The 16058-nt window shown below is 48.1% G+C and overlaps 1 protein-coding gene across 8 annotated transcripts in view; it reads right to left on the bottom strand.

The window, feature by feature from the left end:
* Positions 1-16058, bottom strand: part of SCLY (selenocysteine lyase) — a 41652-nt gene that overhangs the window by 3529 nt on the left and 22065 nt on the right. For all 8 annotated transcript variants that reach the window (XM_081050662.1, XM_081050663.1, XM_081050660.1 and 5 more), the window contains 6 exons: positions 13447-13574; positions 13102-13266; positions 12026-12132; positions 4129-4165; positions 1395-1478; positions 785-884 (listed from right to left, as the gene is read on the bottom strand). In XM_081050662.1, the coding sequence (XP_080906788.1) occupies positions 785-884; positions 1395-1478; positions 4129-4165; positions 12026-12132; positions 13102-13266; positions 13447-13574 (621 nt within the window). The remainder of the gene's footprint in view (positions 1-784; positions 885-1394; positions 1479-4128; positions 4166-12025; positions 12133-13101; positions 13267-13446; positions 13575-16058) is intronic.

Here is a 16058-nt window from a genome sequence, read left to right as displayed (position 1 = left end):
ACAATAAACCCACGGCCGCAGGTTTAATTAAAGGGGGACTCTGCCTCATTGAGGCTAACGCCAGTCATCGCTGAATACGAAGTCCGCGCCCATGCAAAGGGGGAGGACAGGAGCCGCGCTGCCCACGACAAGGACGCGCAGCCGCCGCCGCAGTGAGGACGCTGCAGCCCGGGGACACGCCAAGCGTTGTGCTGCGCGCTCCGTCCTCACCCAGGACGACCCACCAAGCCCCACCGGCTCTTCGAAGGCAAATGTGATCTGCAGAGCAGGCCCACGCGCGCTCGCGAGGCCACCGCAATGTCCTCGCGGGGAAACACGGCAGCTCACGTCCTGGACGCGGGCCCCAGGGACTCAGGACAAGCCGTGTTTTCCCAACAGCTCCCTGCGTGGGAGGCGGCTGTCGCAGGAACAGGGGAAACGCACAGCTCTCTCTCCACTTCGTCCTTACTCCGAGCCAGTTTTTGAAGCTGGCTGCCTCTACTTTCCCTTACCCTCATCGTTTTGTAAAAATGGCTGACAAAAATAGACCAACTAGCCTCGGTGCAGTGAATTTGATTGCCCTCCCTAACAACTTTCGGGGGGGCGCACCGGCTGGTGGAGCGCTGGGCACTACCCGTGTTTTGGGCACCAGGTCACGAGCGCAGGGGGCGGGGCAGAGTCGTCACGGAGCCCCGCCCACCACAGGACACCACCCACTTCTGCTCCTCGAGCCGTGGTCCCCCCACGGCAGGCGTCCCGCCAGCCCCGCCACACCATGGGGAGACTAGGAGGAGACAGTCATCACCTTGGAGCTGGGGTCCCCGGATGGAGAAGTTACACGTGTTCGGGAGTCGCTCAGTCCCTGGAAACTGGCTGTTGAGATGGATTTTCTTATCAAATTCAGCCTGAAAAACCAATGAAATATTCAGTAACGGCTTCAAAGTCCCTCGCCCATGAATTTTAGACTTCTGGGAAACAAAACCTCAACTTCAACACATAAAATAGTTATCCATACGCATCTACCACAATAGAGGACTATAGAAAGCACAATCAGAAGAAAAATTCAGAATATCTATGGATCTTCTACACACACTCATTAAATGTACCATCTCCGGTGTGTTTGTATCCCGAGTCTGAAAAAGATAATCCACTTGGTTTGAACTCCGTCTTTGGGGGTTTCTGACTCCAGCTTATGTCTAGCCCTTTAATTTTTCCCTCTTCGCTCATGACCTTAGTTGTTTCCAGAGTCCCTGGGCAGTGGGTTCCAGCCAACACAGCTCCTTTCGTCCAGTGCCGTCAAACCCCATGTCCTGCCTGCCCTCTGGGGTCACGGGTCCCCTCCCTCGCTGCTCACTGGCAGAGGAAACCACCAGGCTGACAGTCACCCGGCTGCCCCTCGGCTGACCGCCACTCACCACCAGCCTCGCCTCCAGGTAGTCGCGAACGGCTCTCATGTGGGCCTCATAAGCCTCGCAGTTCTCCGTCACCAGCTCAGCAGCCTACGGACACAGGAAGGTGACAGTGCAAGAAAGCATCCAACTATTGTCAAGCAAAGGAGAACCAGGAGCTGTGAGTAATGGAGGCGATAATTCCTGATGGGACAGAGGTGACATTCCTCAAACTGCTCATTTTCTAGAGCATCATAAATAGTACTTCCCAAGTGACCTGTGACAGGGACCATGATAAGTGTCCCACACTTTTCCGCAGAAATTTACTTTATCGGGCACTTCCTGATATCTCCAGGCACCAGAGATACCACAGCCCTTAAGACCAAAAAGAGCCCCAGTCCTCCAGGACCATTTCCGTTCCAGAGAGTGAGGAGGGATACACAAGGGAAGAGGTGAACCGCCTCATGCCAGCGCTCTGCAGAGCCCCAGGCACATGGAGAGTGCCCCACAGTGAGGGAGGGGACAGGGCCCAGAGGCCCTGGTGACAGGCGGGACCTGAGCCTATGTGCAACCAGCATGGGATCCAAATGCCCTTGGATTCCCGAGAAAGGGGTGAGATGATCCGATCTGCGTGCTTTACCATCATTCTGGACGCTGTGTGGAGAACGGGAGAGCCTGACAGGTGTCCACAAATGATGGGATGACCTGGCCGAATTGGTGGCCGTGGAAATGGACAAGATCCTGCATATGTCATGGAGACAGTAGAGCCCTGGCTGGTGCGTCAGGTGCAGGGGACAAGGGTGGGGTCAAGGGCACCTCCTAGATGTTGGAAGTGAGAACCTGGATGGTGGGAGGCACCCCAGAGAAAGAAGGGACGATGGAGGAGAGAGCAGAACACTTTGTGGACCAAGAGGAAATCTCAAGTAAGCAGGTGGGGACATGGGTCTCCCGGGAGGAAAGTCAGGACCCGCTCTGAGATGTCCAAGACCTGAGCACAGGCTGGCGTTAGAGCTCCAAGGGAGCTGCTGTGGAGAGGAGCCTGGGATGGTCCCGGGGGCCCGAGGACAGATGACAAGGCACAGGGGGAACAGCCAGGGCTGAGGGGGAACAAGCCAGGGAGGAGTGTCCCAGCAGCAGCCGTGCAAAAAAGCTGCCAGGAGGCGGACGAGGACATGACAACATGGCTCAGCCAGTTTCGGGGGCCAGAACAGGCAGTGAGACTATGTCAGGATGGGAGGTGGGGTGAGTGTGCAGGCCACTCCTGGGGCAGAGGAACCCAGAAGTTGGGGGTGTGGGCCAGAGGACAGTGTCAAAGACTGGGGGAATATTCTGGTAGAGGGACATGATGGGGCACAGAGGCGACAATAGCAGGGGCTCTCTGGGCAACAGGGAAGGCCGGAAGGCCGGGAGCGACCTTGGTCTTGATGTGGCCTGGGTGGGCGAAGATATGTCTTCCAGGGAAGACAGGGCCTGTGCCAGATTCAGACTGCATCGAGTCCAGGCTGGACATGGAGGGAGCGTGGAGGGGATGGCGGTTTTTCCCCGAGGGGATGATGGATCAGAAGATCTGGGCACAGGTACAAGCCAGGAGTAGGGAAATGGTCACCACAGGGCTAGGGGCCCCCAGTTGGGGCACCCGCATTCAGGTGAGCCACCATCTAATCATCAGGAGAAATCTCTTTAGGAAGCTGCTACCACAACCCCCATCCTGCAGGCAGGACGGCCAGGGCTCAGGGAGGTGGAGCCACTTGACTGAGGACCCAGCAAACCTGCAGCCTGACCTTTCTCTGCCGTAATGACATCACTGCATTTCTTTTATGAGAAGACTGGGAAAAAGAGCGTTTCCCTGTAAATGCCCAGCATGTGAAACCCACTCCACAGATCCCAAGAACACCTCTTGGTTCAAACAGAAAATTGGAGGGTTTTCCTTGTGTGTGTCCCTCGTGGGGGTCGTGACCATGATCTCCATAAAGCGCTGATGCCTGGGAAAGCAGGACTGATGCGAGACCACAGGACAGGTGTGTGCTCTCTGCTGGTCCTGGAGAGCTCCTGAAAGCCTCTGAATGCTAAGGTGCAGGAGCACTTGGGTCTATTGTTCTAGTACCTGGTCTTTGGGCCCTAAATCCCTTGGAATAAAGCCCAGGAATTCCCTGGGGAGCAGGAGTGTCTTTTTTTCTAATGAGGCATCTCTGGATGGCTCCTGAATGGAGGCTGGTCGCCTAGAGGCTTGGAACTTTCAGCCCCACCCCTCATACTCCAGGGAGGGGCCAGGGGCTGGAATGGAGTTAACAACGTACAATCTGGTACGGGGTTGGGAGGGCTTGTAGGTTGGTGAACACGGGGAGGTGCTGGGGGGTCAGCTGTATTCTTTACCGCGTCCTTTTATAAAAAACCGGTAATCTAGGTAGGAAAACGTTCCTCTGAGTTCTGTGAACCACTCTAGCAAATTATTCGAACCCCGGGAGGGGATCATGAGAACCTCCAATTTGCAGCTGGTTGGTCAGAAGCACGGGTGACAACCTGGACTTGGGACTAGAGTCTGGAGTGTGTGTTGGGGGGTGTGACTTGTGGGACCGAGCCCTGAACCTGTGGGCCTGACGCCACCTCCAGCAAGAGAGGGTAAGAATTGAGTTAAACTGTGGGCACGCAGCTGGCGTGGCAGGGGATTGTTTGGTTGGGGAAAACCCCACATCCGTGGCACAAGTGTTGTGAGTGTGGTAGGAGAGGGAGAGGGAAGGAGACCAAGGTCACCGAGGCTTACCTTCCCAAGGCCGGCAATCATCGGGGTGTTCTCTGTCCTGTAAGAGAAGGGATTCAATTCCATTGCCATGCAAAGCAGTGGACAAGAGTCCCAGGAAGGAATCCTGTCTATGTGAAAGTCAATCGCACCACCGTCTTGCCTACACGTGTGCCGAGGGGGCAACGGAATGGCAGCTACAGGCCCCAGCGCGCTCCCTGCAAAGTGTCCCCGACCTGCCCAGTGACCGTGGACATGGCCGTCTGTGGGCAACACACCGGGTGTCCTCAGCGACAATTCCGTCTGGACCTTTCCTTCCCCGGAGAAGCTCGTCCTCTGACTGCAGACCTGAGCGCACCCCTTGGCAGAGTCCCTACTGCCAAACCAGGCGAGGGTCTGAGGGACTCTGCTGACACTGTCCCCTGCGGCCAGCATTCCCTCTGAAGCCTCTCAGCCATGAAATGGGACAAACCCTTTGTTACTAGACTCTGGGGTGTGACAGGCACGCAGGAAAGGGACAAGAGAAGCTGCGTGACCAGGGGCTCTCGTACACGGATCCAAGAAATTGGGAAGCAGGATTCTTCATTCTATTTCGGGGGGGAAAAAACCCAACACCAACTTAAAAATTTCCTTCATTTTAAGTTTTGTCTAAATCAAGTTTTCTTAAGCCTTTGGAGCTGGCAACTGTTTATTTCCTAGTGGATAACAAGACAAGTGAACGCACAGCTCAGGGATTATAGGACACCCGATCTCACCCTCTTCCTGTAACTAGAGGCAGGCTCTGACATGGACGGGTGGTCTGGAGCTCTGGGCCAGGAGCCAGAGGCCTGGGTGTCGTCCTTCGCCCTGTCTCCTCCACCAGCGGGGGGTCCTAAGGACTCCCCTCTGCAGGCCTTCCCCTCATCTGCGGACAACAGAATCAGACCAGGAGCGTCCGAAAGGCCTGTGACCTGTGCCTGCCTAGCGTGGCTGCGGGGTGGATGAGCTGGGCGCGTGGAGGACCGGGAGCCTGCCGTGCCAGCCCAGTACTGTTCAGGCTGTCCCCACTACCCCACGCTCCCCTGAGCGGTCAGCCCTCCTGCACTGCCATCGAGGGTAACTTGCACTAATTCCCACACCCCATCCACATACAGAGGTACTTGTTTTCGCTTTCCGACACCTGATGTCCCGCCTTTTTTTATTCAACTTTTTATTTAGAGATAATGCAGATCGACAGGTGGTTGTAAGACACAATATAGACACGCCCTGTGTACCCTTTACTCAGTTTCCCCCAAGTAACACTACAGCAGATATCAACTAGGCAGAGAATACACTCACTTCCCGTGGGCCCACCCCCCCTTAACCTTTAGCAACCACTCACCTCTGCTGCACATCTCTAATATTGTCTTTTCAAGCATATTCTAGAAATGGAATCATAGTTTATAACTTTGGGGCTGGGCTTTTTTCATTCACCATCATTCTTGAGATTCCTCCAGGCTGTTTTGTGTGTGTCAGCAGACTGCACAGCTGGTTTAGCTGTTCTCTCATTTCAGGACACTGGGCTGTCTGCAGTTTGGGGCTATTAGGAGCAGGTCTTCTACAAACACTCGTGTACAGCGGGTGTTGTCAGAAGTCTGCGTTTCTCTGGGATAAAAGCCCACAAGTACACTTGCTGGGCATTTACAAGTTGCATGTTTGTTTGGTAGGAAACTACCACACTGTTACGAACGGTTGTACCACATACATCCCACCAGCTGTGTACAAGGATCCGGCTTCTCTGCGTCCTCACAGCCTGTGGTGTTGTCACTGTATTGATTTTAGCCATTCTGATGGGTGTGGAGTGATGGCATCTCAGTGTGGCTTTAGTTCGCATTTTCCTAAGGGTAATGACCTTGAACATCTTTTCACGTGCTCGTCCTCTATCTGTGTGTCCTCTTTGGTGAAATGTCTATTCATGTCTTTTGCCCATTTTCTGACTGAATTGTTTGGGTTTTTTTGCTGTTAGATTTTGAGAGTTCTTTATATAATCTAGATACTAGTCCTTTGTTGGAGCTGTCATCTGAAAATATTTTCTCCTAGCGTGTAGCTTGATTTCTTATCTTCTTAACAGTCTTTAGCAGGGTAAAAGTTTTAAATTTTGATGAAGTTTGACTTATCAATTTTTCCTATTATAGATGCTTTTAGTGTCAAGTCTAAGAACTCTATGCCTGGTCCTAGAGCCTAAAGATGTTTTCCTGTTTTTTTTCTTTGTTTTATAGTTTTTTGTTTAACATCTAAGTTCATGATCTATTTTAATACTTGATAAGATGTGAGACTTGGGTTGAGGTTCATCTTGCCTATGGATTCCAGTGGCTCCAGTACCATCTCTTGAAAGGCTATCTTTTCTCCACCGAATTGGTTTTGCATCTCAGTCAAAAATCATTTGGGCAAGGGCCGGCCCAGTGGCTCAGGAAGTTGGAGCTCTGTGCTCCTAACTCCAAAGGCTGCCGGTTCGATTCCCACATGGTTCAGTGGGCTCTCAACCACAAGGTTGCCAGTTCAACTCCTCAAGTCCCGCAAGGGATGGTGGGCAGCGCCCCCTGCAACTAAGATTGAACACAGCACCTTGAGCTGAACTGCCGCTGAGCTCCCGGGTGGCTCAGTTGGTTGGAGCGCGTCCTCTCAACCACAAGGTTGCCGGTTCAACTCCCACAAGGGATGGTGGGCTGTGCCCCCTGCAACTAGCAACGGCAACTGGACCTGGAGCTGAGCTGCACCCTCCACAACTAAGACTGAAAGGACAACAACTTGACTTGGAAAAAAAAAGTCCTGGAAGTACACACTGTTCCCCAATAAAGTCCTGTTCCGCTTCCCCAATAAAATAATAATAATAATAATAATAATAATAATGATAATAAAAATCATTTGGGCATATTTCTAGTCATGTCTATTCTGTTCCAATTATTTACTTGCTGGGATTTTGATAGACAGAAATTGTGTTAAAATTGTATGTCAATTTTGGGAGAATCTGTACTATACTGTATCTGTACTATATTGAGTCTTTTGTCCATGAACATGGGATGCCTCTCCATTTATTTTGACCCTTGTTTCTTTCATCCACACTGTGCAGTTGTCAGCATATCTGAGTAGTTTTTGAGTGACTGTCAAAGGTAATGTATTTTTAATTTGGTTCTCTATATGTCCATTATCAGTATATAGAAATACAATTAATTTCTGTTTGTTTATCTTGATCCTGTGACCTTGTTGAACTCACTTATTTTATTCTAGTTTTCTTATCTATTCCGTGGGGTTTTCTTCTTGGACAATCATGGGATCTACAAATTGGGAGTTTTGTCTCTTCCTTTCCAATCTGTACACCTTATGTTTCCTTTCTTGCCTTACTACATTGACCAGAACTCCCAGCACTGTTGACTAACAGTGTGAAAGTAGACACCCTGGCTTGTTCCTGGTCATAGGGGTAAAATCTTCAGGCTTTCCATCAAGGAGCATGATCTTAGCTGTCAGGATTTTTATAGATGCTATTTTCAAGTTGAAGTTCTCCTCTAATCATACTATTGTGAGACTTTTTGTTTTTGTTTTTATTTTATTGGGGAATATTGGGAAACAATGTGTTTCTCCAGGGCCCATCAGCTCCAAGTTGTTTTCCTTCAATCTAGTTGTGGAGGATGCAGCTCAGCTCCAAGTCCAGTTGCCGTTTTCAACCTTAGTTGCAGGGGACACAGCCCAGCATCCCATGCGGGAATTGAACTGTTAGCCTTGTTGTTGAGAGCTCGAGCTCTAACCAACTGAGCCATCCAGCCGTCCCTCCAGCAGCTCAGCTGCAGCTTGTTGTCTTCAATCTAGTTGTGGAGGACGCAGCTCACTGGCCTACGTGGGAATCGAACCGGCAACCCTGTTTTTCAGAGCTTGTGCTCTAACCAACTGAGCCATCTGGCCGCTCCTATTGTGAGAGTTTTTAATGAATGAATGTTGAATTTTGTTACATGCTTTTTCTACCACAAATGATATGATCATGTTATTTTTCTTCTTTAACAAGCTGGATTACATTAATTGCTTTTTGAATATTGAACCAGCTTTGCATCACTGGAACAAACTCCACTTTGTCATGGTGTATACATTATTTTTATATATTGCTGAATTCTATTTGCTAGTATTTTGTTAAAGACTTTTGCATCTAAATTCACGAGGGATCTTTGCTTTGCAGTTTTTTTTTTTATTTTGTCTGGTTTTAGTATCAGGATTATACTGGTATCAAAAAATGAATTGGGAAGTATCCCATCCTTTTCAATTTTCTGGAGGAGATTGTGTAGAAATGGTGTTAATTCTTCTTTAAATGTTTGGTAGACTTCACTGGTGAAACCATCTGGGCCTGGAAATTTTGAGGGTATGGAGTTTTAAAATTATAAAATCAATTTCCTATTAGTTACAGAACTATGTAAATGATCTATCTCATATTAGGTGAGTTGTGGTCATTTGTGTTTTTTTGACGAAGTGGTTCACTTTACCTAAGTTGAAAAATTTATGTGTGTGGGTTTTTTTGTAGCCTTCCCTTATTATCCTTTTGATATTTGTAGGGTCTGTAGTGATATCTCGTTTCACTCTTGATGTTGGCAATTTGTGTCTTCTTTTATTTTGTCTGTCTTGCTAGAAGTTTGTCAGTTTTATCAATATTTTTAAAAAGCTAGCTCTTTAAGTGATTTTTTTTTTAAAGTCATTTTTGTTTTCAGTTTCATTGATTTCTGTTCTTATCTTTCTTATTTCCTTCCTTCTGTTTGCTTTAGATTGATTTTGTTCTATTTTTTCTAGGTGGGAGCTTAGATTATTGACATGAGAATCTCCCTCTTTTCTAACATATGCATTTAGTGCTATAGATTTCCCTCTCAGGGGTGTTTTAGCTGTGTCTCACAAATTTTGATAAGCTGTATTTTAATTCATTTCAATGTATTTAATTCCTTTGAGACTTCCTCTGTGACCCATGGATTATTTAGAAGTGTGTTGTTTTCTTTCCCAAGTGTTTGCAGATTTTCCCATTATTTTCCAGTTACTGATTTCTAGTGTGATTCCATTGTGGTTAGAGAACACATTCTGTGTAATTTCAGTTCTTTAAATATATCAAGGTTTGTTTAATGGCACAGGATATGGTTGATCTTAGTATGAGGTATGATAAAAAAAATACGGTGCATGTTTAAATAAAAATTATTACAGAAGATAAGTGTGTTTGAAACGAGGGGGAGTATTTTGAGAAGGATTAATGGCAATGTGTATTTTACTGCAATGATTTTTTTTTAATTTAAACATTCACCATACTGTTTGATCACAACTCGTATATATTCAGTGGCATTTGAAAAGAATTTGTATTTTGCTGTAATCCAGCTTGTTAAGGAAGAAAAATAACATGATCATATCATTTGAGGTAGAAAAAGCATGTAACAAAATTCAACACTCATTCATTAAAAACTCTCACAATAGGAGCGGCTGGAAGGCTCAGTTGGTTAGAGTGTAAGCTCTGAGCAACACGGTTGTTGGTTCGATTCCCACATGGGCCAGTGAGCTGCGTCCTCCACAACTAGACTGAAGACAGTGAGCTGCCACTGAGCTTCCAGAGGGGCGGACGGATGGCTCAACAACAAGGTTGCTGGCTCAATTCCCGCATGGGATGATGGGCTGCGCCCTCTGCAACTAAATATTGAAAACAGCGACTGGACTTGGAACTGAGCTGCGCCCTCCACAACTAGATTGAAGGACAACGACTGGGAGCTGATGGGCCCCAGAGAAACTCACTGCTTCCCAATATTACCCAATATAATTTAAAAAATAAGATAAAATAAACATGTTGGTTAGATCCTGTTGATTCATGGGTTTATTGTTCTTTCATATTCTTATTGACTTTTGTCTACTTGTATCCATTGCTGAAGGAAGGGTATTAAGCCTCCATCTGTGGATTTGTCTAGTTCTCCTTTCAGTTCTGTCAGTTTTGTCTCACATATTGTACAGCTCTATTGTTTAGTGCATCCACATTGAGGATTGTTATGCCCACCCTGTTCTCTGGTAATTTTCTTTGCTCTGAAGTCCCCTTTATCTATTATATAACCATTTCTGCTTTCCTTTGATTAAAGGAAAAAAAATTAATTCCTTTGATTTACTTTCTGATTAATCTTGAAAGTAAAGAATCTTTTTCCATTCTTTACTTTCAAGCTGCCTCTATCACTGTATTTGAAGCGAGTTTCTTGTAGACAGCATATAATTGGGTTGGATTTTTAAAATCCACTCTCCCAATCTGTCTTTGGTGTATTTAGACCACTTACATTTAATGTAATTATTGATGTTAAAACTTAAGTTTGTCATTTTATTTTTCGTTTGCTCTCTCTCTGCTTTTATTTCTAGTTTCTTCTTCCTGCCTTTCTGTGGGTTACCTGGACATTTTTCAGATCAAGTAAAGAATAGAAACTTTACCTCCTTTTATATCCCTTTACCTTCCTGTATTTATAATTATCTTAAATATTTCTTCCACATGCATTTTGAACCATATGGACTGTGCTATTATTTTTGCTTAAGACATCAAACATAATTTAGAAAACTCAAAAGGAGACAGGAAGCCTATTTTATGTATCTATGTTTTCACTGCCCATGCTCTCTCTGATATCCCAAGGTTCCTTCTTTTACTGTTTCCTTTCTGTTTAGAGAACTTCCTGTAATCATTTTTAGGGTAGGATTTCTGGTAACACATTCTACTAGTTTCCTTCATCTGAGAATGTCTTCATTTCCCCTCATTCCCAAAGTTCTACTGTGTATAACTCTCTGAGCACTTGCAAAACTCTGTGCCATTTCCTAGCCTCCATAGTTTCTGGTGAGAAATCCACTGTCATTTGAATTAATTTCCCCTATAGGTAAGGTGTCATTTTTGCTCTGGCTTCCCTCAAGGTGTTTTCTTTGTCTGTCATTTTCAGAAGTTTAATTATATCATGTCGCATGGATTTCTTTCAGTTTATCCTGTTTGGGGTTTGTTCAGCTTCTTAAATCTGTAAGTTTATATCTTCTGTCAAATTTGGGAAGTTTTTAGCCATTATTTCTTCAAGCACTTTTTTAGCCCACTTTTTCTTCTCCTATTCTTCTGGGACTTCAATGAAATGAATTTAGATTTTTTTTTGTTATCGTCCCACAGGTCCCTGAGGTTCTGTTCAATTCTTTTTCCCCACTCTATTTCTTTTCTGTTGCTTAGAGTAGACAATTCTATTTACTGTCCTATCTTTCAGTTCACTGATTCTTTCCTCTGTGACCCGATTCTGTTGTTGAGCCCATCCACTGAATTTTTATTTTAGCTACTGTAATTTTTAGTTCTAAATCTTCCATTTAGTTCCTTACATCGTCTTTTTCTTTGCTGACACTTTCTATTTCATTTGATTCAAGTGTGTCCATTGAAGCGTTTTTATTACATCTGCCTTAAAACCCGTGTTTGATGATTCTAACATCTTTGTTATCTCTGTCTCGGCAGCTACGGATTGTCTTTTTTCAAGTTTCTTACACAATGTGTGCTGCTGGTCCCCCCTCCTTCCCTGTATGCCATGGGGACACAGGAGCTATGAGCGAGAGACCAGGTGCCTTTGTGCGGCCCCTCTCCCCAAGTCGGGAGACCAGCAGCACGTCTCAGCCAGGAGGGCTCCAGCGGCACGCTTGCAGGCACTGAACCAGTTACAAGCAGAACCGGATTCTTTCAAGTAATTGAAAGGAACAAGAGATTTCCTTCCTCTACTTTGTATCCTCTCCCACCAGCTGGGACTTAGGCCTTGCGGATCTGCGAGTGCTAAGTGTAGACTAGTGGGGCCCGTTCTGATAGCGGCAGTGATGCGGACTGTGTCATTCGTGCTCCCAAGAGACAGAAGCCACTGCCCTGCAGACACACAGCACGGCCAGTGCGTCAGAGACTTCGTTAGCTTCCACCTACCCTGGTCTGAAACCCCGTTCTTGTCCACCTCCAAACAGCATCGGGTACAGTGGGGTATGTTCACCGAGCCCACGGACGTAAAGTGCTCCAATCCTGGGACCATAGAGCTGAAAGGAAAAGTCAGTCCTGTACTCAGCAAGGACCCTCGGCCTTCTCTGTACACGTGCTGACGACTGAGAGGCACACAGACAAACACACGGTAACGTGTGGGCTCCATGGCGGTGCCACCCACCAGCGCTCGGATACATCAGCGTCACAAAGGCCTTTGGGAACAGAGCAGGTGCCAGGTGGCAGCAGGGCCGCCCTGCACATCCCCTGGTAGAATGTGCAAAAGGACAAGGGTGGGACTAGAGACCACCAAAGGCTTTTCCTGGGATAAGCCCATGTTTTCAAATCAAAATTAGGCAAAAACTTTACGGGCCATAGTGTCAGGCCAACGTACACACTCCCCTGAAAACCAGCTGAGTGTTTGTTGTGCTTCAGAACAGAGCGCCAGAAAGACTTCAGGCCCTGCTCACTGCCAGAAAGATGAAAGAAGCTTCTGCATGACTGACCTTTCCCCCCATTCCCCCTGGAAGATAAGAGCTGCTACGACTAAACTTTACACTCAGGAGCCACACTTGAAATCAAGTCAGAGAAAGCAGTCATTGTTTGCCCCACATCTTCCATCCTTGGGGTGGGACGTGAAGGGTGGGCTGACCAGGGGTCTGCATACACTCTCTGCCCACTGCAGAGCACACACTACCTGGCTAACCCACCCGCCTCATATCTCCCCTGAGACCTCACTGCCCTCCCACAGTCTTGCCAGGCCTCCCCCTCCTGCCCCGTGTGGGTTGGGGTACCCCATCACCCCCGTCGTGGCACTCGTCAAATGCCATCCTAGCTGCTGCTGGTCTCCCCTTCTGAGGGCTCCCGAGGGCAGGGCAGTGAGCCGCTCGTCCCCGGGGCCAGGGCCTGGCTCTAAGGGGCCCTGATGGCAGGTGAGAGATCAGCAGTGAGTGGGCTCTGCTCTAGGCCGAGCCGCCGGGTCACGGAGGCACCTCCCCACAGGAGGGAAGGGGCCCCTGAGGACGCACCTTGTGCCCCACGATAGTCAGGAAGTCCACGCCCAGGTCCCGCACGTCCACGCGCCGCTTGCCCAAGGCCTGGGCGGCGTCCGTGTGCAGGAGCACGCGTGGCAGCCCCGAGGCTGCCCTCTCCTGGTTCAGGGCGGCAACGCGCCGGCCGAGTTCAGGGATGGGCTGAAGGGGGAACGCAGAGCTCAGTGGGTGGCTTTGATTTGGTGAAACCCGAAGGAAAGACACCAGGAGGCGTTAACGCGGACAGACGGACAATTACAAACCCCAAGAGCAGCAGGAAGGAAGAGGCCCAGCGCGACGCGAGCACCCGCACAGCCCGGCCCCGCGCCCCCAGGGACGCACCATGACGACGCCGGTCTCATTGTTGGCCAGCATGACGGTCACCAGGCACGTGGCCGGGCGGATGGCAGCCAGGATGTCATCAGCCTCTGCCTGCCCGTTCACCTGGGACACCGGGACAAAGGTGACCGCTGAGGCACAAAACACAAATACTGAGGTTAATCCCACCACGTGTCCTCTCTTGACAGGTCATTTAGATACAGATTAACTAAAGCATCTTCCACAATTTATTGTAAAAGTTCAGAGTACTATAAAGAAGGAACAGAAGTCCCCCATTTCCCCCCCGCCCAGAAATGAGCAACTGAAGGCTTCTTAAAAGAAGCTTCAGTTGGTGGGTTCACTTTGTGGAAAGACACTCCCCTTTTTGCTTGCAGGGACGGTGAGGGGACCCTCAGTTCACAAGAACGTCTCAGCGTGCCATGCACTTAACCTTCACTCTCAGCGCCGACCTGCACTTATCCCAGACACTTATCTTATTGCTGCAGCTGGAAAGTAAGTGTGGCTGACTAAAGAGAGGTTTTTGATTCAACATGGTGGAAGACAAACACATCCACTGTCCCCTCAAGGTGCCCCTGAAATGAGAAAACAGATCTACTTCCAAATAAGGGCCACATGTGGATGAGGAATTTGGAGGAATCCCCAGAAAGACAAAAGAAAGACAATGGCATTAGACTAAGAGGAACAATTCACTCAGAACACTAAGGCATGACAGATCCAGTGACCCTCCAAGTTCAGGGTGCACAGGCGGAGAGCAGCACGGAGGCCGACAGCTGAGGCAGACGGAGGACCGGGCTCTGCTGTCCAAGCAGCCCCGCCTTATACCCAGCGAGCAGGTGACACCACAGGCCCAAGAGAGGAAGGGCAGCCCGCAGGCTCTGGTACCGGGGAGGGACCCGCACGGGAAGGGCAGAGCTGAGCATCTGCTACCCAGGAGAAGTGAAGACACGTCCTCACAAACACAGTCAGATGCTCTTACGGCATTATCATAACGCCAAACGTCCATCACCTGAGGAACGCAGGAAGAAAACGTGAGGAGTGTCCTATAAGATGGAGTGTTATTCATCCACACAAAGAACTTACATGGTGACACATGCCATGATGTGGATAACCCCCGGAAACACTATGCTGAGAAGTCAGGCACCAGGGACCACAAGTCATGTGATTCCATTTACATGACAGCCCAGAAGTGGGAAATCCCTGGAGACACAATGCAGATTAGTGGCTGCCTAGGGCTGCGGGAAGTGGAGAGCTAGTTAGTGGGTACGGGGTTTATTTGGGGGTTTTACATGTTCTACAGCTTATTGTCTGATGGTCGCACAAGCTGGCGAGTATACTAACTACTGAACTGCAGTTAAATGGGAGTGCTGTACAGTATGTGAATTACATCTTCTCCATAAAGCTGATTCATAACTAAAGCAGTTGGGAGAGGTGACGGGGAGCGGGTATGATAGTCAGTCTTCATTTTATATGAGGGGGGTGGGAAGTAAGGGGTGGGGGTGTGTCAGCAAACAAATGCTCGAGCTGATAAACCAAGAAATGGAGATTATGTTTGTAGTGATGAAGTATTAAGTTGGAAGTAATGAAAAGAAATGCTAACCACCAGAAAAACTCCAGGGGACATTGGCAGCATTGCCTCTGAGAAGCAGGACAGGACTGGGGGGTGGGGGGAAGTGGGGAAAAGGGGAAACGGGGGTTAGGGAGGACAGCGGGAAGAACCTTTACTTTGTACTTTATACTTTTCTACGTTTAAATTATTTCCTCTACGTGGACGTTTATACATTGTAAAACTCTGTGATTTTAAACAAGAGGTTAACCACCACAGTAACTTATAACAATGCTACTAAGAAGTTGCCCTTCTCCAGAGAAGTGGGACACAGAGAAAAGACAGGAGGGATTAAGAGGAACTACAATTTAAATAAGAAAGTGAGGCCTGATTTTTTTTTTTTTTTCAGTGCTGCATTCAGGCAGGACCAGGAGGAGGAAAAACCTTCCGAATAGTCAAACAGGAAAATCAACAAAATGACTTCACCTCAACTGAGCAGGTCTGTTAGTTCTTTAGTTTAAGCTAAAAATACTCTCCCCAAGTCACCTTCAGGTTTCCAGGCAGATTAAGGAAGAAGGCTAATGCTAAGAAGAAACCACTTCCTTATGTAAAAGAGAGGTGTCCTGGGATAAAAAGGGTCTTCCATTTTCAAAACTGAGTGGCTACACAGTGTCCTGAGACGCTGTACCACAGAAGTGGAAGAAAGACCAGTTTTCGCTGTGTGACAGTGGCAGGGCCCTGTCACTGCAGGCCACACCTCACTCACCCCTTGGTCTGCCCAGGAGCCTGCGGCCAGGCCCGTGCCACCCTGTCCTCTGACCCGCTCACGCTGAGCCCTCGGCTCCTGCTGAGACAGTCCTGCAGCAGGAATGCAATTACTCTGGATTTTACCACCAGAAGCTGATATCTGCTCGATCCTTTTTCCTCACATTAGAGGAAGTAAGGCCAAGTTCAGTTATTAAAATCAAACGATGAAAAGCACCAGTTAGCATTTTATAGACATGCCATTTAAATATGTATATATTTATTATACACAAGAGTCAGAAATGTCACTCGGAAATACCCATGACTA

This window comes from Rhinolophus hipposideros, assembly GCF_964194185.1.
Source record: "Rhinolophus hipposideros genome assembly, chromosome: 6".
NCBI lineage: Eukaryota > Metazoa > Chordata > Mammalia > Chiroptera > Rhinolophidae > Rhinolophus > Rhinolophus hipposideros.
Note: the sequence above shows the minus strand (reverse complement) of the source record. Positions and strands in the feature narration are given on the sequence as shown.